This window comes from Ostrea edulis, chromosome 2 (assembly GCF_947568905.1).
Source record: "Ostrea edulis chromosome 2, xbOstEdul1.1, whole genome shotgun sequence".
NCBI classification, from domain to species: domain Eukaryota; kingdom Metazoa; phylum Mollusca; class Bivalvia; order Ostreida; family Ostreidae; genus Ostrea; species Ostrea edulis.
The window spans coordinates 33,495,778-33,515,642 of record NC_079165.1 but is presented as its reverse complement, the minus strand read 5'-3'; the positions used below and the strand labels follow the sequence as shown (position 1 = coordinate 33,515,642).

The window sequence follows — 19,865 nt, the reverse complement described above, 5'->3', positions numbered from 1 at the left end:
TTAAATACAATTCAAAGATTTAACAATTCATTTACAATTATATATAGGAAATTATATCAATGAAAAGCACTGACTTACAGATACCAAAGTTTACAAAAACCCGATGTGTTTACTGGTGAGCTGAATTCATACACGAGATGTTAGGCCTGTTTATACCGCTGTTGAAATCGACCGTTAGTTCCAGTCCCCAGTAATGTAATATGAATTGTAATTCTCCAAAGTTCAACAATCTTTACAGTCTAGATATATTCATACTATCATGAACTTCTACGAAATTCTATTTCTAAAACGTGTGCAATGGCAAGTATTACATCACCTTTCTAATGGACTCTCATGACCTTCCCGTTCGCTTCGTAATTGGGAGGTCGTGAAACTGATCCCCCCTCGTACCATGGCCGCGTCAAACATAAGACGTAAATATACAATTGTAGACGGTGATTGCTCCTTCGCCAAATGCTCGTCATTTATAGAAGTAAATCACGGTTCTTTCTGATATGACCTTTAAAACGGAGGTCCGTGCCGCGGCAGGCGGTGGTATGTTAAAGAACCCTCACTGTTTACGGCCCTGAGCGCTCAATATAGATCTAAATTTGTGGTACTTCACCTAAAGCTGGTGACGTCTCTATGTGAGTGAAAAATTATCGATGGAAAATATAACAATCAAAGAACCAAAAGAATCCAAATTACCGTTCAAAAAATATAACGGAATTAATTGAAGAACAAATTTCATTTTGAAAAATACATACTGTGTAAGGGTATGAACAGCGAGGCTTCATGAAGCGCAACATTCCCCGATAGCATCATTACCTCTCGTGAATCCGAAACAGGTAATTGAAATATGAATTATCCAAACGTATACACGTAAGTACATAAAATGACTTGGGATTAATCAATACTCGTAGATAAATATCTTACCTATCGGAACACGTTAAAATATACGAGACAACTTCAGACCGAATAAGTATAGAAATGCACAATACAATACATAAATTCTTATTATCATCCAAGTATACTTATCATAGAAAGTCAAACAACATATCACAATGCAATGGCATGGATATCTTCTGAATACTTTGTAGTTGTTTGTGCAATAACAAAAATTGAGATATTAAAGAGATTTTTATTGCTGCTGGACTTGTTAATCCAATTATTTATCAGCGCCCAGTTCCGGCTGTACCACAAGGTGGTGCAACATTCCCAGGCCAGTTACAAATCTGCATGTTTTCGTCAAACACAACACCTTCAAATATAAGTAAATTCATCACAATGCTCATACATGTACATACATCATGTTGAATATACTTCAGATGAGAGCTCAAACCAAAGCCTACCTGGGTTACAGAAGTTGTGACCAAAGTAAGTTCCCCCTTGACACGTGTAGTACGAGGTGCAGTTCGTGGTGACATCGGCATACCTCTTATCTGGCAAAGTAGAGCAGTCTCTCCATGATCCACAAGGTGCAGGAACGTTGTGGGGTCTTTTGAAGAAACCATAGAAATTTGGGAATACATACATATGACAGATATAGTTTAAATTATTACATATGATCTAAAATAACAGATCACGAGGTATGCTGTCAATTCACATAAAAAGTATCATCATTAAAATTCATGCTTTTACTTCTTGATATTTTCTTCTCATAGCATAGTCAATGATCATAACTTCCACAATGCAAATCAAAGAAACACATATGCTTTTGAGACTTTTAATATTATTTGATAAATTCTCTACTTAGTAATATATATTAAGCACTAGATTGATACCTTTGAGTCTCGGTCCACAAAGTGGATACAAAGTCAAGTACAAAATTTATATAGAGCACTAAAATGACCAACGACACGAACAACCAGATTGTCACATTTTCGGGACGACCTGTACCTTCCGCGGGACAAACGGAATATTTTACATAGCACACATATGGTAACAGATACAAAAATGTTGGCTTCATCTACAAACGTATTTCCACTACAAATTACATCTTTATTCTTTCTCGCTTGCTAATCAATGTTTTCTATGGGATGAATTAGGACACGTCTATCCATCCATTGAGCTCATCCATGTGCGATTGTTAGGTTGGTTGTTTTACAGTTTTCATTTTACATAGTAGAAGTTTTCACTCATATTGAGACGTTATCAGCTGTATGCGAGGTACCACAAACCTAGACCTATGCTTTGCGCTCAGGGTCGTATCAGTGAGAGTTCTTTAATATGTCAACGCCTGCCCCGACACAGGTCCTCCGTTTTTTAAAGTCATAATAGTCTCGTATAAAGTCAGCATTTCGCAAATTATATGGCCTATTTAATGATCTAGTCAATCTCATAACTCCTATAAGGAATACAAATAGAAAGTTGGACAAACACAGTGCCTGAATATACCAGAGATGGAATCAGGTGCCTAGGAGGAGTAAACACTCCCTGTCGACCGATCACGTCTACTGTGAGTCTCTTGGTCATAAAAACGGAGTAATCCATAGTTAAAATCTAGGTATAAAGAACGGCCTAACAATTGGTATGAAACACATCTGGTAACAGAGGACAGTTTCGCAATATAGGCTAGGTCGACTTTCTTTATGAATAGAGATGCCCCACATTTGAAGTGATATTACAATAATTTTAGGATACATGTCATGTGTAGTTGAGTGCTTGGTGAAAAAAATTATATGTAACATGTAAGTGTCACCATGATGCCTGTCATATAGATGGGTGCGAATACAAACTAAGAGACGTGGTCAAGCTGAAGAAATTCAGACTACAAGCTACAGGGTCCAGGAAAATGTACATACATCAGAGGGAGCGTGGTTGGCCCCAGATGAAAGGTGGATTTTTAAGAAGGGCAGACGGTATTTTTGATTATGCAAAATGTTTAAATCCCCTCGCACGGTACTGTGGTGGTGTGTGGGTGGTACGGATTTAGCCCATATGAGAGAAAATCAAAACAAGAAGGGGGTACCTCCTCAAGGCATGTTTTGTGCAGCAACACCTGCATATATGACTAACATATAATTTAAAATCCTAATTTATTAATATACCAATATGAACTACAAGTATTGAGAAAACGAGGTAGCATGATTTCTCTAGCCTGTCATAACCCGACTTTGATGTATATCCTCCTTCCAACATGTTAAGGAGCAAACTATCCTCTGCAACCACACACAGTATTTGGCCAAATGCCAAGTTGTATTGGTTTAGATAGTTATAACGACCATATGATTAACAAAATGATGACTTTAAATGAGACTGTTCAAACCACCGTAACATCAACTTATTTGTACCTACCCTATCGCGATAAAAACTTATCATACGCAGAACAAGTTCTGGCGTATTGAATCAGTTGAGTGATACCACTTGCATATGGTAATGGAATATTGCTAAATATATATGGGAAGTTGACGAAGGAGAAGCTGAAGTCATCCAATTTGAGTTGAGTTTTTAATTTGCCGTTAACATCCATGTTCAATGAAATATCCCATTTTGAAGCAGATAAGGAAGACTCAGTGGTGTCTTTTATTTCGAGTTCACTGGGATATATTGAATCGATATATGAATGAAAATGAGTAGGCCTGTTGTTGATATAGATACAACGTCGTCGATATATCTAAATGTCGAGTTGAAGGCCAGAGCAAGATTTTTTTCTTTTCATGTAAAAGCGTTTGAGTATAAATTCTGCCTCGTAACAATATAAAAACAGATCAGATAATAATGTGCACAATTAGTGCACAATTGGAATTCCAACAGACTGCCGAAAGACCGGATCATCAAAAACTACGAAGATATTGTCAATGAGGAACTCTTTTTAGTATCAACTTTATCATGTTTATAGTATTTATGCGTAGAATCAGAGCAGTGTTTTACAAAGTAATATTTTGGATGACTGATCACAAGATATACATGTAGATATTTCTCTTTCTGTTTTTATTGAAGAAGCAGTTGTCTATGATCTGAAAACACCTAGTCTTTCATTTGTCGTAAGGAATGGTCGTGTAAACTGCTAAAAAGCTATACGTGTTGATGCTAATGATTTGAGAAAAGTTTTGTGATTTCTTTTACAGGAGTTATGGGACTTTTGTGGTTCAACTTTGTTTTGCAGCGGTGGGGGACATGGCTACACGTAGCAACCTTGTTTAATAAAAAATTCTTAGATAATTTCTTCAAAGGAGAAAGAAAGGGGGAATTTGTATACTTACTGGTCACAACTCTTCGTCCGGGAATTGTACACCGTGTTGAGCGCTGGAGGGTCCGCGCAGTGATGGATTGTTCCGTGTTGGTTGTGGCAGACTACATACGCCCGGCACCCAATCTCGAACACACCATTATTTTTTCCGACACACTCGTCTGCTGATACCAAATAAGCTGCTAAAAGTATATATTGTTTGAAATTACCATTAAATAGATACAAAGTAACTGAAAAGGAAAGAGAGAGTTATATCAGAAGTACACATTCATGATAATAGTACAATCTATCGTTTCATGTTCCAAAAAAGATCAAGGCCAAACATGCAATGCGTATCAACAAGCGCGTGAAGCAGACACTATTTCCAATTCACAGCAAGAACTATTTGATATACACATTCAACGTAAAATTCGTACCAGAGCAGAAAAGGAATTAGACAAACAATTCTATAAAGAAAAAGAAAGTTACCATACGGTAACCTTAGATATGGAAGCGGTTTTGCAAGTTCCATGTTCCCTTGCAAGTCAGGTTTATTACAAAAGAAAATTATGCTGTTACAATTTGGCTGTGTACAGCTTGAAAGATGATAATGCCAGTTGTTTTCTATGGAACGAAACAGAAGAAAAAGAGGATCCTGTGAAATAGCAACTTGTTAAAGCTTTACATCAAGTCTCTATCGTCACAAATATCTCACGTTTGTCTTTATTCGGTTTCTTGCGGAGGCCAAAATCGAAACAGGTTTATGAGCATTGCACTTTTGGATGCTGTACGTACAATTCCTAATATTTCAGTTGTTGATCAAAACATTCTTGAATCTGGTCATTTGCAAATGGAATGCGATTCTATACATTCTGCTGTTGAACGAGCAAAGAAGAGTATGTCTGTTTTCTTACCATCACACTGGGACACAGTGATGAGGATGGCTAGACGTACAAGAGGCCCATGGGCCACATCGCTCACCTGAGTCACCTTGGTCCATATCAGAAGATTTTCCATATCTATTTGCATGTAAAACCGTAGTCTCTATTATGGCCCCAAACCTACCCCTGGAGGCCATGGTTTTTGCAAACTTGAATCTACACTATTTCAGAAAGCTTTCATGTAAATGTGAACTTCTTTGGTCCAATGGTTCTTGAGAAGAAGATTTTTAAAGATTTTCCCGATATATTTGTATGTAAAACTTTGATCCCCTATTGTGGCCCCATCCTACCCCAGGGGGCCATGATTTTAACAAACCTGAATCTGCACTATATCAGAAAGCTTTCATATAAATCTCAGCTTTTCTGGCTTAGTGATTCTGGGAAGAAGACTTTTAAAGATTTTTCCTATATATTTGTATGTAAAACTTTGACCCCTATTGTGGCCCCATCTGACCCCAGGGGGCCATGATCTTAACAATTTAGAATTTGCACTATATCAGGAAGCTTTCATATAAATCTCAGCTTTTCTGGCTCAGTGGTTCTTGAGAAGACGATTTTTCCTATAAATTTGTATGTAAAACTTTGATGCCCCCCCCCCTTGAGGCCCCATCCAATTCCCGGGGTCCATGATTTTAACAAACTTGAATTTGTACTATATCAAAAAAAAAAAAACAAAAACAAAAAAAAACAAAACAAACAAAAAAACAAAAAACTTTGACCCCCTATTGTGGCCCCATCCGATCCCCGGGGGCCATGATTTTAACAATTTAGAATATGTACTATATCAGGAAGCTATCATATAAATCTCAGCTTTTCTGGTTCAGTGGTTCTTGGGAAGAAGATTTTTAAAGATTTTTCCTATATATTTGTATGTAAAACTTTGATCCCCTATTGTGGCCCCATCCGACCCCCGGGGCCATGATTTTAACAATTTAGAATCTGCACTACCTAATAAAGCTTATCTATAAATCTCAGCTTTTCTGGCCCAGTGGTTCTTGAGAAGAAGATTTTTTAATGACCCTACCCTATTTTTACCTTTTCTTGATTATCTCCCCTCGGAAGGTGGCCTGGCCCTTTATTTTGACAATTTAGAATTCCCTTTACCTAAGGATGTTTTGTGCCAACTTTGGTTGAAATTGGCCCAGTGGTTGTTGAGAAGAAGTTGAAAATGTGAAAAGTTTACAGACGGACAGACGGACTTCAGCTCAGGTGAGTTAAAAAAGTCATATACTGTTATTCCTTTGAAATTCTCAGATTTTCTCAATTTCAAGCCTATCACACAGCAATTCTTGCCATCAAATTCAGTAGACACAAATAATATGAGAGTCCAGTGGTTGAAAATAAAAGGGTTTCAGTACAAAAAACAAGATACTAATCAGTTTACTTCAAATACGATTTTGATGAAGACGAATTTCGTCAAATCAAGCTTAAAAAACCTTCAAAACGCCGAGGATCATTTGCCAAGAATCAAAACATTCCTTAATGCTACACAGAAAAAATAGCAATTTCTGAAATGAAGAAAAGAGATCTTTTGTCTTTGTGTTTAGAAAGCGTAATACCAACAGACTGTCATGGTTTATACGAATCGTTACCTCCAAACTGTAGTCATAAAGATATTCTTCCGGTGCCAGACCAAACAGAAAATGATAAAGTCTCCGATATCGAATGATTTGGTAACTTCACAAAGAACAGTTGAATGTAAATTTGTGAAACAATGTGTATGTGGCCCTTATACTGCATGGTTATATTCCATTTTGGCGTTCATAATTTTTTCAGTGAATTATTTTGAATCATTTTTATTATGCCAAATTAGCATAAGTGCGCTTAACATCATTCATATACGATACTGTAAGGCTAAAGTTGGTGTGCCAAAACATCTTAAGTGCACATACAACAATCTAGCATAGCATCTATACACGAATTTGTGTTATGCCAAAAGGACGTAAGTGATTAAAGTGACCCAAACTGGCCTTTATGATGCATATCTAGAAATGATTTTTCTTACATATATGTAATAAATCATATCCAATGCTATCTGTGTTAAAGTTGTGTACATGTACTACAGTTTTAAAAAAATACAGGTTATCAAAACCTTTAAATGCATTTTTCTCAAAAACTCAAAATATACACTTACGACGTTCTGGCAAATACCCCTCGAAATGAGGTGGAAAACGACAAACAAAACCCTGGTGTTCAGTGCATTGTGTCATGTACAACAAGAATATATTTGCTTTTGATAAGGGTTGGAATCTCAACCATTTTAAAAATATTTGAACAATCAAAAAATTATGGGGATTAGGATGACCCCGGGGCACTTGCCCATCAGAATACTCGATCCATCTTGATATGTGAAGCAGGAATATATATGGTGTAGGGGTCAGGACCTCAATCGTTTAAAATATATTTCAACAATTATAAAATAGAGTTTGGAATGACCCCAGTCCACTTGCCCAACAACTCAATGTATCTTGACATGTGCAGCAAGAATATATTTAGTATATAATCTTTTTAAAGATATTTGAGCAATCATGGAATGAGGGGATGGTGATGACAATAATGACAGAATAATCGATACATCCGGATTTAAGATTATGTGCATTAAGAATGTGATTTCAGGCAATGTAGCGGTAATGTATTCCTCGCAGATGTCATATTCTCACCTGAGCATTTTATGTTAAATTTGATCAGGTACATTGAAGTAAACTAGAAGAACTATTGTGGCTTCTTTACTAGTTACACAAGCACGACGTAGAGTATATTTAAAGGCAAACACTTGCGTGCGGGTATTACTGTCTTATGACAGCATCTGGTTTGATTTTCCATTCAATTTGTAAATCAATATATATATACTAATAAAAACGAACGAGATTGAGAGAATATATATCCGTGTCACACTTAAGACCCCGGTCATTGTGAGAATTGATAGTATACTAGTATTTTGTTCACCTTGACTTACCCTACTCCTTCTTCTATATAATTCCTCATTCAAAATTTCACTCAAACTTTTGTGCATGATTGCTTAATCTTTGATAGGTCAAAAATTATAAGGTCTCTGGATTGGATTTATAAAGCATGACAAATGTTGAAATTTTTTAAGTAGGAATATTTACAAATTCTTCAATTGTTTCAAATTTCAGTATAATAAACAACCCATCCCATAATTTTTTTCCAATCGAGGAGGAAAGTATAAAGAGTACGGTCCCAGACGAAATATTTGATGGGACCCTCGCTGAAAAGTGTATTTTATACTTTGTAACAAATTACAAAATTTGCATTATTTACTTAAAAATGAACTCACCCAAGGCAGACAGAAGTAATAAACACGTCTGCATATCGTGAAAAAGTGTCTGTACTAACGAAATTACAAGACACTAAAGCACCTGCATTTCTTATCAAAATTCACTTACCAATCGTTTATTATTTCCGCGAATTGGGTAATGTTTATTCAAGTTCCGAGTAATCGAACACGTGTCGTAAACTAAGTATCAGAAGAGAAGGGCATTTGTTTCAAATTTCCAGTTTCCATTTTTAACCATTCAAGATAAGCTAAGATCCAAACGGGACTATTATTTGAGACCTACATGTATATTCTATTATACAGCCTTCTCTTTCCGACTCGCGACAAAAGAGCGATAGTAAAAAGAAAAAGAAAAAGGCATGGTCTTTGTATTCGGACATGCATTTTAAAATACATATATTCTGTACATGCATGAATAATGGATGTAGAAGGGTGAGAGCTTTCCCCCACTTTCGCTCTTTAAATCTGTTTTACACGCTTTTAATGGTGATCAGTTAGTAAGGACCACAATGGTCAGTGGTGATGTAGATTTAAAGCACAATTTAAGCTGAAGGAAATGTTTCACAAAGAGGGTTCTCAAATTGCTAATTACCGCAAACGTAGAAATTTACGTGTGGGTGTTGTTTTCACTAAATACGCGATTACAAGATTCCCGTGTACATAATCCCCACACAAACCATTCCCATTTTACATTTTTTATACGGATATGGCGTAATCAATCACTCCAGGTATGGTTTACAAAGGAAAAACACAAAAAAACACGTTTGAGATAAACATTAAAACATAATTTCTGAGAACTTCTCTGAAACAAAGTCGAATAGAGATGTATGAACAGTTAACGCGAGGGTTTACTAGAATGAAGCTAGCAGCCATTAACCACATAACAACTTAATCTTTGAGGTGAGGTTATCTGTAAAATGCGAAATTACAAGAAACCACACAGAAATGAAATCCGCCTCTCCATTAATGTGGTATTTTAGGCTGACTGATACATTTTAAGCGGTCCATCGGTTAGGATCAAACATTGTTTGAAGAAGCCGGTGTCTGAGAAAGTAAAATGCAAGACGCGTTGCAACATTTTATTTTATGTCTAACTGCTAAGGTGCGAGTACTTTCAATCCAGGAAGAAATAATCATATATTACCAATAGATAGATAAGAGAGAGAGATTATCTCCCAACCAAAGTGTCGGATCTAATAGTAGATACGAGGTCAAATAAAAAGGATATAAAAAGCACTAAAAATGACCAGCGACACGAACAACAGTGAATTGTCGACCTGTCCCTTCTTCAGGACGATAGAATATTTACATAGAAAAGTACGGAAACTAAAACTACAACTAAACTACAAAAGCTAATAACAAACAAAACGTCTACAAATTAAAATTATTACACTTGATAATTTTAATATGTAGACGTTTTGTTTGACCCCATCTTCGGGAGGTCCCTGGTGGTGCCCCTACAGCCCCAGACCGAGGTAGGCCCCTGGTGGTGCCCCTACAGCCCCAGACTGAGAGCAGGAAATGATAATCCAAGGGTTTCGCTACCTTGCATCCATCCCATCAGGTGAACTCATGAAACCTAAAAAGCCACCATGACCCCCCCCCCTTTTTTTTTTTTTAGGGTTCTATGGGTTCATATACATTGCTATCTATCTTTTCAGTAGTTTTATTTCATTTGATCCCCAAATTCATTAATTAAACGTCTGAACAGTGGCCCCACCCTGGGAGAATCTACTGGCGGTACCCCTGCAGCCCCAAACTGAGGACAGGAAATAATAGTCCATGCTGCCCCCTACCTTGCCTCCATACTCCTTCTGTAGACTCTTCTAAGATTGAAGTGTTAATAACTTCAATTACAACCCTATGTGATGTAACATTAGGAATTTCCAAGTGAGCTGAATTTGCTATCAGGGGTCATCGTAAACCAGTTTTGGTGTTTTATTGGTTTTTGTCTATCTCGTGAGCAGTTTTGTGTCATTTGATCACCCCATACTCAATGATTAGAGAGGTTTGAAAAGGAATTTCGCTCTCGAGCACCCCCACGTGGTACCCCTACAGCCCCAAACTGAGGACAGGAAATGATAGCCCAAAGGATCGTCTACCTTTTGTACATACTCCCAGGCCTTTTGTGAACTCTTCAAAGATTACGTTGTTATTAACCTTCATTATAACCCTATGTGATGTAACATTTGGAACTTTCAGGTGAGCTCAGTTGTCTTCAAGTTTAAAACTTGAATTGGTGATTAAGAATAAGTTATCAATTTTGATCAATTATTTGCTAACTTGTAGTATTCCATCGTGGTACTCTCAGTACTTGGATGAATTTCCTTATTGGATGCTAGCTTCTATAGATTTATTGGTTGCTGGTTAGTGACTGCTAGCTTCAGTCACGTGATTCATTACTATAAGACTTGGGTAAGCTAAGGTCATTTGGGGGGGGGGGGGGGGGGGCACTCTCCCCTAAATCCACCAATGCAACACTTTGTGCTCATGGTCATGTAGTAGTGAGGGTCATTTATCATGCTAATACCTATCGTGACATGAGACATCGGTTCTGAATTGAGGTTTCGTCCAAATGTCCCGCGAATTTCACTATTATAATACCAAACGATTGACGATAGAACAGTGGCTACCTATTTTATCAACACAGGTCCGCCGCTGTCTTTAATCTCTCTCTCTCTCTCTCTCTCTCTCTCTCTCTCTCTCTCTCTCCTTTGCAACACAAAGAGAGCGTTCTATCGACTGGGCTATGACTTTAGCACGTCATTGCAGAGTTATGACCGAAATGAATGGAGGGGCGGAAGACATCCCAATATAATTGAAAATAAATGTTAGATCCACTCACATACTCGATATACAACCATCATGATTAACATGTCTAAAATCATTTAGGTGGGAAGGCAGACAAAGAGATGGATGGACAGACATAATGATTGCCATATACAACCCAAACTTGGTTTGCAGGAGATGTTCATAGATCTGTAGATTTTATGCAATATATATTATATAGATTGTAATCGAAAAGAGAATTCAAAGGGTACATGACTATGGCGTGTAAAACTTGCAATATTATACAAATCTTGATATCGATAATGTGAGAATCTTGATTATATTCGATCATGTATACGCGAAATATACCTAATCAAAATTTAGCATAAAATACTCTCTGGGAGGAATACATTACAGCTACACTGCCAGAAATGACATTTTTCATCTCGCTTTCAGATGTGCTTTATACAGATTCGGCTGGATATTTAGTCTGACGCCTTCCCGAATCTCGGAGCTGTCCTTCATTATTCATGTCTGGAAATTTACATTCAGTTTCGGCCGGTTTTAGCAATTAATGTGCACCGTAGAGGTGACACATGAATGATGAATCTTCAATTTTTCAGGATTTCGCAATTTACAATCTCGTGTTTCACAAAAAATGATAAAAGTAAAAATGTCAAAAGGCGATCAAATTGATCGTAGATCTGTACAAAATGAGCCCGAAGTATTCCTATAATTTTTTAATGACATTCTATACTGGTATCATACATTACCCTTACGCAAAGTATGGCAAGGGGTCTAGGGGCCGGTCAAAGCCCTGGGGGGAAGGGGCGAAACCTCCGGAAGCTCCTAGGTTTTACCAATGAAATCACCTATTTTTTGTGCATAGAAATAGGGTTTCTTGTCAATTTCCAAACCCAAATGAATTCACAAAAACTATTTTTCGAAAATGTTTTATGCTAACTCACCGTATGTACATTGTATTTGGACTGACTTTAAAATACATTCATTTTACAAATATTTTATATTTTGGTATGTATATGATAAATGTTACTGATATATAACAAAGAACACCCCAATCCTCTACTACATGTAGCCTACATATATATGATGTACGTTTATAAAGTGATATTCAACATAATGTTAATGATTTGAAATTCAAAAAAGTACTTGAATGGATATTATGATGCTGATTAAAATTAGAAATCGGGACTATATAATGCAGTTATTTTTTAGACACAGATATTTTTACGGCAAAGATCTCTCTCTCTCTCTCTCTCTCTCTCTCTCTCTCATGATGTGCACGCAATTTGCGCCTGCGTATAGGCAGCTACGCGCCTGAAATAGATAAACAAAAATTAAAAACAAAACAAAAAACCACTTATACAAGGAAATGCAATTGTTAATCTTTATTTATTTATTTATCTTCTTTTTTTTTAATATGTGCACTAAGTTGTACGGTTTAATGTGTGTCGTGTGCCACAACATTCCTCAGTGTTATCTGTATGAGTTTTCTGTGCCTATTTTCCCCCACGCTCTTATTATGAAGTACCTTCTATCTGGCAGTCAAAACAATTTTTATGTTTTTTTGGTTGGGGGGGGGGGGGGGGGTTCCCTGGATTCGTTGTACAGAAAACAAATCATGGGAGATAAGTACTACTTGATAACGTCTCGCCACTAGATGGCCAGATTCTCGCCTGTTGCCACAAGCGACGTACGTTAGCAACGAAGAAGTAGTTGTTGGCGCTTTCCCTTGAATATATACTCGTGTTCAAACGTTTCAACGACATCTTTCTAACACCGTAGTAACTAAGTAAGTACAAGTAGCACAAGTTTATCTGGAATTTTTAAAGTATGATTCCTAGTAATCTATTTTTCAAAAGAAAGGAAAAAAATCAGCACCATCTCAGGCTCTCAGCCATGTGTGGACTGGTCAGTAGGCCTAGGCTAGGCCTACACTAAAGTCAATTCGTCCAAAACATTGTATGTGCAGACATATATAGATACAGATGTATACTAACTCTAGTTGTAATTTCAAAAAACCACTTATACAAGGAAATGCAATTGTTAATCTTTATTTATTTGTTTATCTTTTTTTTTTTTTTTTTATATGTGCACTAAGTTGTACGGTTTAATGTGTGTCGTGTGCCACAACATTCCTCAGTGTTATCTGTATGAGTTTTCTGTGCCTATTTTCCCCCACGCTCTTATTATGAAGTACCTTCTATCAGGCAGTCAAAACAATTTTTATGTTTTTTGGTTTTTTTGGTTGGGAGGGGGGGGGGGTCCCTGGATTCGTTGTACAGAAAACAAATCATGGGAGATAAGTACTACTTGATAACGTCTCGCCACTAGATGGCCAGATTCTCGCCTGTTGCCACAAGCGACGTACGTTAGCAACGAAGAAGTAGTTGTTGGCGCTTTCCCTTGAATATATACTCGTGTTCAAACGTTTCAACGACATCTTTCTAACACCGTAGTAACTAAGTAAGTACAAGTAGCACAAGTTTATCTGGAATTTTTAAAGTATGATTCTTAGTAATCTATTTTTCAAAAGAAAGGAAAAAAATCAGCACCATCTCAGGCTCTCAGCCATGTGTGGACTGGTCAGTAGGCCTAGGCTAGGCCTACACTAAAGTCAATTCGTCCAAAACATTGTATGTGCAGACATATATAGATACAAATGTATACTAACTCTAGTTGTAATTTCAAAAACGGTAAGGGATCTGAGGTCCCCCTAATTTCTGTGGAAACGAGGGGGTTATTTATATTCGGTCTTTCCTATCCCGAATTATAAATAACCTCGTTTCCACATGAATTAAGGTCCCCCGTAAGCCCCCCTCCCCCAGTGGGTCGAGTGCAACGCTCTGGTGAAGGCCCAGGGGTAGAGGCTCCAGAAGATTGGGGAAAAAATTGCTTTTATTTATTTTGAAACTTGAGTGTGTGAAAGAAATCAATTCAATTTCCAAGCAGGAGGGAAAAAATGAATGAGGGAGAATAATTTTCAAAATCATGTGAAAGTAATTTCTCAGTTTAGAATTTTAGCTTCTCACCAAGAGTAGGAGGCACACACAAGCTTCAAGGATGTTTTAAATCAGTAAATAAACAGTGTATGATAGTTATCAACATGAATATAAATCCAACAATCTGATGATCACTGTTTTCTTCTTACTTTCTTACAGGGTGATGGAACAGAATAACTGGGTTCCTGTAAATAAAACTACAGGTAAACTAAAACTTTAGTCATTCAACATTCAACTTCCATACTGACTTCCATTTATTATCCCAGTACCGTGCATATTGGCAAAATAAGATCAATGTAATGTGTAAATATTCATATTGTTCAACCATTCTGAACCTTTTGCTATACAAATTGTAATAGACAGTTTTCAACTTTTATATATGACATCCATTGTTTCTAGTTGCTATATATATTATATTATCCTACACAATGGCACATTGTTTCAGGCTCAGGGGATGTACAGTCAGATGTGACCACCACATACTCAAGTTCAGTTTCTATAAACGAGATCTCTGGTGGGCATTCGGAAGCGAGCTCCCCAAAGCAGACTGACTCGCGTAAGACAAAATTCTCTGTAGAGGGAAGGGGGGGGGGGGTAAAAGGTAGTCATGTTCTTTAATGGCGAGTAATTGATATTGCATATAGCTCCTGTTTCAGTAGCCTTTTTTCAACAATTTTTAACACATTCTTTTTAGATAAGTCATCAAGTTTGGGACAATAACACCCATTCCCCCCATGAATCTACCAATGACTTATTTTAATGCACCAAAATATAAAATATTTTAAAGAGGAGAAATTTCAATAATCATATGAATTACTGATTCACAGTGAGAAACTTCAGACAAGTGTCTGTTAACACCACAGAGGTCATCAATTCCAAGACTCCTCTTCGAGCCACAGTCTTCCCATCCCCCCTTCCAGCTGCACGCACCCCTGGGTCAGCTGAATGCACTGGAAGCATGCCACGACAAATGAGACTAACGACAAACCGGGCAGGTAATAATGGTACACTCATATTTGAATCTTTCCTGAGCTTTTCAAATCATTTTTCAAGCTTTCAAACTCCAGTATTTATGCTTCACTTAATTTGCTTTAGATATTCCATTGTGGCAACTGCATCATTTTTTTTTTCCTCTTAAAGTGTACAATAGTCAATAAAATTTTGTAATAACATCTAGATTTCTTACTCAAAATAAATCACCCCAACTCTGAGGGAAAAGGCCTGATATAAATTTAAAAGAGAAGAATTTGTCTGCATTATGATTTAAATTGAAAGTCAATTTAAATTGTCATGATTGCTTGTAGTTTGATTTAAAAACATGCATTTTGAACAAGAGAGCTATGGGCTAAATCCTCATTATGGCCTCACTCTGGCCACATGTGTGGGGTTGAGGAGAGGCAGGGTCACAGTGTGAAACTGCATCTCAAATCTACAAGATTTATGCATATGAATTTTACTTATTGTGTCGTAGCGTTTCAATACTGAGAAGATTGTTGAAGGCCTATATATATTCTTTTGTGAAACTAAACCCTTCTTTTGGTCACACCCACACATGGGGTCATGTTATGGGCAATCTTGAATCTATATCATGTGAGGGTGCTTAAAAAATAACTTGACGTTTTATGGTTCCTGTTGGGAAAAAAATTCTTAAAAAGTCAACAACAAAAATCAAATATTCATATCTAAATCCCTTCTGTGGCCCCACCAAGACCCCAGGAGTCGTGGTATGAACATACTTCATTCTACACTATATGAGGATGCTTACGTGTTAATTTGATATATATTGTATCTTGGGGAAAATGATTTTAAAAATTAATATATTCCTATTTCCTCTTGTGGTCCTGCCCTTGACCAAGGGATGATGGTGTGAACAAATTTAAATGTACACTACCTAGGTTGCTTGCATACTTATTTCACAAATTAAACATTGTGGTTCTTGAAAAGAAGACTGTCAAAGAATATTAATTCACATTTGAATATTAAAATGGAAATTCTTGCTGTGTTCCAACATGGCCTATGGGATGATCATGTGAACAAACTTGAATCTACACTATATGAATATACTCTCATAATAATTTTACATGTATATCCTTATCGTTCTTGAGAAAGATTTGAACAGAATTTTCCTGTACATTCCTATGTAAAAGTTTTATAAATCCATCTTAAGGTTCTGTCCAAACCCAATGTGAATAGCTGAAATTGAATTAACACTACATGCTTGCATATTGTTTGACTATTAAGGATGCTTTAATATGATTTTCAACTTTTCAAACACACTAGTTCTTGAGAAGATTTATGAAATAAACCACCTCATTTCACTTTTCTGAATTATCTCTATTTAGAACACCTTTGAACAAACTTGAATTGTCTTTACCCACTGATACTTGTAGAAGTTTGGTTAAAACAGACTGAGTGGTTCTTGAGAAAAGGTAGAAAATATGAAAAGTTTATAGATGATGGACAGGTTTTGATCAAAATTTTCGGCACAGATGAGCTAAAAATATCAAAAAAAAAACCAAAAAACAATTATGATATCCAATGACTGTGTCCAAGTGCACTCTGGATTTTTCCTGCATTGAAAATGGGTATTTTCGAATTTTCATTTAGGGCTTTGTCCCTTAAACCCCTCAGCATGCATCAACCCTGGACCTGTTGGGGATATTTAGTAGCCTCCATCCATTTGCCACAATGGAAAGCCTCACTTGATTTACTAATAAGAGATATGCCTATGTCATTGTAATCTTAAACTACTAACAGCTGATGCTGTTTCCAATTTTTTCATTATCATTATTACAGCTAAGAAACACATTGGTGCCAAGAGGGTTGCCTTCAGTCCAAGAGAAGAGTAAGTAAACAGAAACAGTATTTTCCAATCAGCTTCTTAACCTAGTCAATTCTTGATGTCAATTATCTATGCGATTACTGTGCTTTTACAATCTCCGATCTGTACTTATTCACATTCATTTTAACTAAACTGGCAGAAAATTAACCTGCAATGTAATTTCATACAGGGTCAAAGAATTTTTAGACGGTTATACTCCTAAAAAATACAATGCTGAGGAAGAGAAACTGGTGCAGGAAGACAATGAAATCATCCAGGAGAGAAAAAGGCGAAGACGGCTGAAGCTGGAGAAGGGGCAGAAGGAGCTAGAGGAGGCAAAGAATGATCACGAGAAGTTAACTGCCAGGATGGCAATCCACGAGCAGCAGATCAGCTCCTTGAAACAAACTATTGGGTGTGGTGCACATGTGCACACAGTTCAACAGCAAATCCTGCGTCATCAGATGCTGATTGATCAGGAGACATTCCTCTGTAATAAGATAAAATTACAGGAGGCTGAGGTGAAGGCTGTCACACCCTGGAAGTCTAGGCCCAAAGTCCTGAAGCCAATACTAGCACCAAATATTTGTCCCCTCAGTCTCAACAAGTTTGAAGATAAGAGCTTGCCTTCTGTGGGGACACAAAGAAATAAAATAACCAGAAAAGATCAAGCAAACTTAGAGAAGCCGGACAAGCCTTTTGACATGAAGGAAGGATTGAGGAAGACAAAGAAGGTTATTGTGCCATCTGTGTGTGTCCCTGATCTGGATTTGAGCAAACTGCACAATGATAACTTGCCTGTTATTGGTAAACAGGTGGATAAAACATCCACAAAATATCCAGCAATAGTCAAAAAGCTGGACAAACATTCAGACCCAGAAAATAAATTGGTCAACCAATGGAAGCCAAATGTGGTTGCTCTGCCAGACATCTGTAGTCAGAATGGAGAGATATTTAGAGCAAAAGGTGCTGCTACACAAAAGGCTCAAGATCTTGACGGAATATCGGGTGTTGCATTACTACCCAATATCAACAAGAGCACAAATAAGGAGGTTCCCCAGGAGTACGCAAGCCTCAAGAGACGCCCCACAAATCGTCCAGATGTAGACAAGGCTAATTTGAACCTCTGCAGAAAGAACACCCCACAGATAAGTCACATGTGGACAAGTCTGATCTGAATCTCTTCAGAAGGAGTGATTAGATACAATTATATTTTAATTGTGCAGCCATGCCTTTTAGGCAGCACTCAGTAATTTTTTTTTTAATCAGATTTTGAAGAAAAAAATATTTTATACAATAGTCAAGACAGGGTTTATAAAATATTCTATGAATGATTTTATTGTTGTATAAGATTAACATTGTCAATAGTCTGTTCTTGGGGGTAGACTTTTCCAGATGTCTTACATTAGAACCAAATTATTTTAAAATGATTTTGAGACTCTGGAGGCCCTGTAGGGGCATTATTTTAAATATTTTTCATTTTTAGACTCAATCAGAGTTTTTTGCCTTTCCTTACAAATTTTTCTCATATTGTTGATTCCTTTTTGTTAATTTACTCATTTAATTCATACTCAAAAACTCAGGATATACCATTTTTGTTGATTTATGTCAAATTTTGATACTACTTTACACTTTGTTATTTTTCTATGTAATTTGTTATCAATGTACAAGATAAATCAACCCTTAATCATTAATAAATCATAAACTCCTTACTGGTGTTTTCATTCGAATGTGTTGACCATTACAAGTTCAGGAATTACCTTTAATACCTGGTTGGAATTTTTTACTATAGCCAGTATACTGATATTTTTTAGCACTCTTATCACTCAAGTTACTGCCCCTGTTATGTGTGTATATATTATACATGTGTCCAGGGGTATATTTAATGTATTTTTTAAAAAGTATACAACTACATGTAAGCATGGTGTAAACTGTATAGAATATGGTAAAGCCAAACAAAAATAATATAATTTCTTTTCAATCATAGATTTATTTTATATTAGAACTTAAGGAGTGGGAAGTCACCTTTGTAATTCTTCATCACTGACAGGGGACAGGAGAGTGGGGATGTGGGTAGTGAGTACCGGTGCAGATTTTCACATCTTAGTATTGCTGTACATGGACCAAAGGAAATCAGTCATCTACATGTACACTTGTGCAATATTGAGTTTCCATCTTTTCAACGATGCATTGATTGGAAATAGAAAAACCCAACAATGTGACACACACACACACACACACAAATCTTGTTCAGGAGGAAATCACGGGGATAAGCAGGTGTGGAGGAGTCGGTGGGTGTGTCCTCATTAAACCTGGAAAAACGTGCAGCTGAAGAGACAGACATTATGCTACATGCCTCCCTCAAATCTTTTAGCCATTTACTTCAATATCTATAAAAGAACCAAAAGTTCAAAATACATACACATTTTGCTTTTGAAATAATAGAATATGGTCAGATGCCATTTTCACATTATTTAACTTCATCAATTTACACATTTCAGTAACTTTTTTATTAATGACTCCTCCGTTTCCAAACCAAAATCCCAATATGAAATATTTCCTGAAAATTAGAGAAATTAAACTCTGTCATTTTTGTGGGGTCATTCATAAATATTGATGTCATAAATAGAACTGAAGAGTTGCAGTAAATCTTTAGTGTTGAAACAAGGTAGTATTCCCAAGTTTTATGTAGCAATCACTGGTGTAGCCTGCTTGGACATAAGAGGTTTCTCTAGGTCTCTCCACTAACAACCACCCAAGTCCAACATCTGTGCATGCAAAATCAAGACTATATAAGGACTCCATTGGAAATAAGCTTTCAGATGTTACCCTGTTAAACCATCCAACCCGAAGAAAAATTTTA

The 19,865-nt window shown here is 36.7% G+C and overlaps 2 protein-coding genes across 3 annotated transcripts; one reads left to right on the top strand and one right to left on the bottom strand.

Moving 5' to 3' along the window:
* Positions 1–1,106: 1,106 nt before the first annotated feature.
* On the bottom strand, positions 1,107–8,530 carry LOC125681767 (uncharacterized). Of its 2 annotated transcripts, none has more exons than XM_048921985.2 (4): positions 8,390–8,530; positions 4,185–4,353; positions 1,332–1,477; positions 1,107–1,240 (listed from the first exon to the last, which is right to left on the bottom strand). In XM_048921985.2, exons 1-4 carry the CDS (start codon positions 8,421–8,423, stop codon positions 1,155–1,157), a joined length of 435 nt encoding a protein of 144 aa, XP_048777942.1. In that variant the 5' UTR covers positions 8,424–8,530; the 3' UTR covers positions 1,107–1,154. The 2 variants fall into 2 exon arrangements, with proteins under 2 accessions (XP_048777942.1, XP_048777943.1); XM_048921986.2 differs by having other exon boundaries at positions 4,185–4,350; positions 8,390–8,498.
* A 6,105-nt stretch (positions 8,531–14,635) lies between these two features.
* Positions 14,636–18,646, top strand: LOC130051628 (uncharacterized). The gene is made up of 4 exons (XM_056153790.1): positions 14,636–14,737; positions 15,009–15,176; positions 16,978–17,026; positions 17,193–18,646. Exons 2-4 carry the CDS (start codon positions 15,140–15,142, stop codon positions 18,178–18,180), a joined length of 1,074 nt encoding a protein of 357 aa, XP_056009765.1. The 5' UTR covers positions 14,636–14,737; positions 15,009–15,139; the 3' UTR covers positions 18,181–18,646.
* Positions 18,647–19,865: the final 1,219 nt, after the last annotated feature.

Bases quoted from the DNA above. Each gene is read 5' to 3' on its own strand.
- LOC125681767 (XM_048921985.2), bottom strand. From the start codon at position 8,423: ATGCAGACGTGTTTATTACTTCTGTCTGCCTTGG. The intron at 4,354-8,389 runs GTGAGTTCATTT...ATATACTTTTAG, and splicing joins ATTACTTCTGTCTGCCTTGG to CAGCTTATTTGGTATCAGCA. The intron at 1,241-1,331 runs GTAGGCTTTGGT...TTATATTTGAAG, and splicing joins TCACAACTTCTGTAACCCAG to GTGTTGTGTTTGACGAAAAC.
- LOC130051628 (XM_056153790.1), top strand. From the start codon at position 15,140: ATGCCACGACAAATGAGACTAACGACAAACCGGGCAG. The intron at 15,177-16,977 runs GTAATAATGGTA...TCATTATTACAG, and splicing joins ACTAACGACAAACCGGGCAG to CTAAGAAACACATTGGTGCC. The intron at 17,027-17,192 runs GTAAGTAAACAG...AATTTCATACAG, and splicing joins GCCTTCAGTCCAAGAGAAGA to GGTCAAAGAATTTTTAGACG.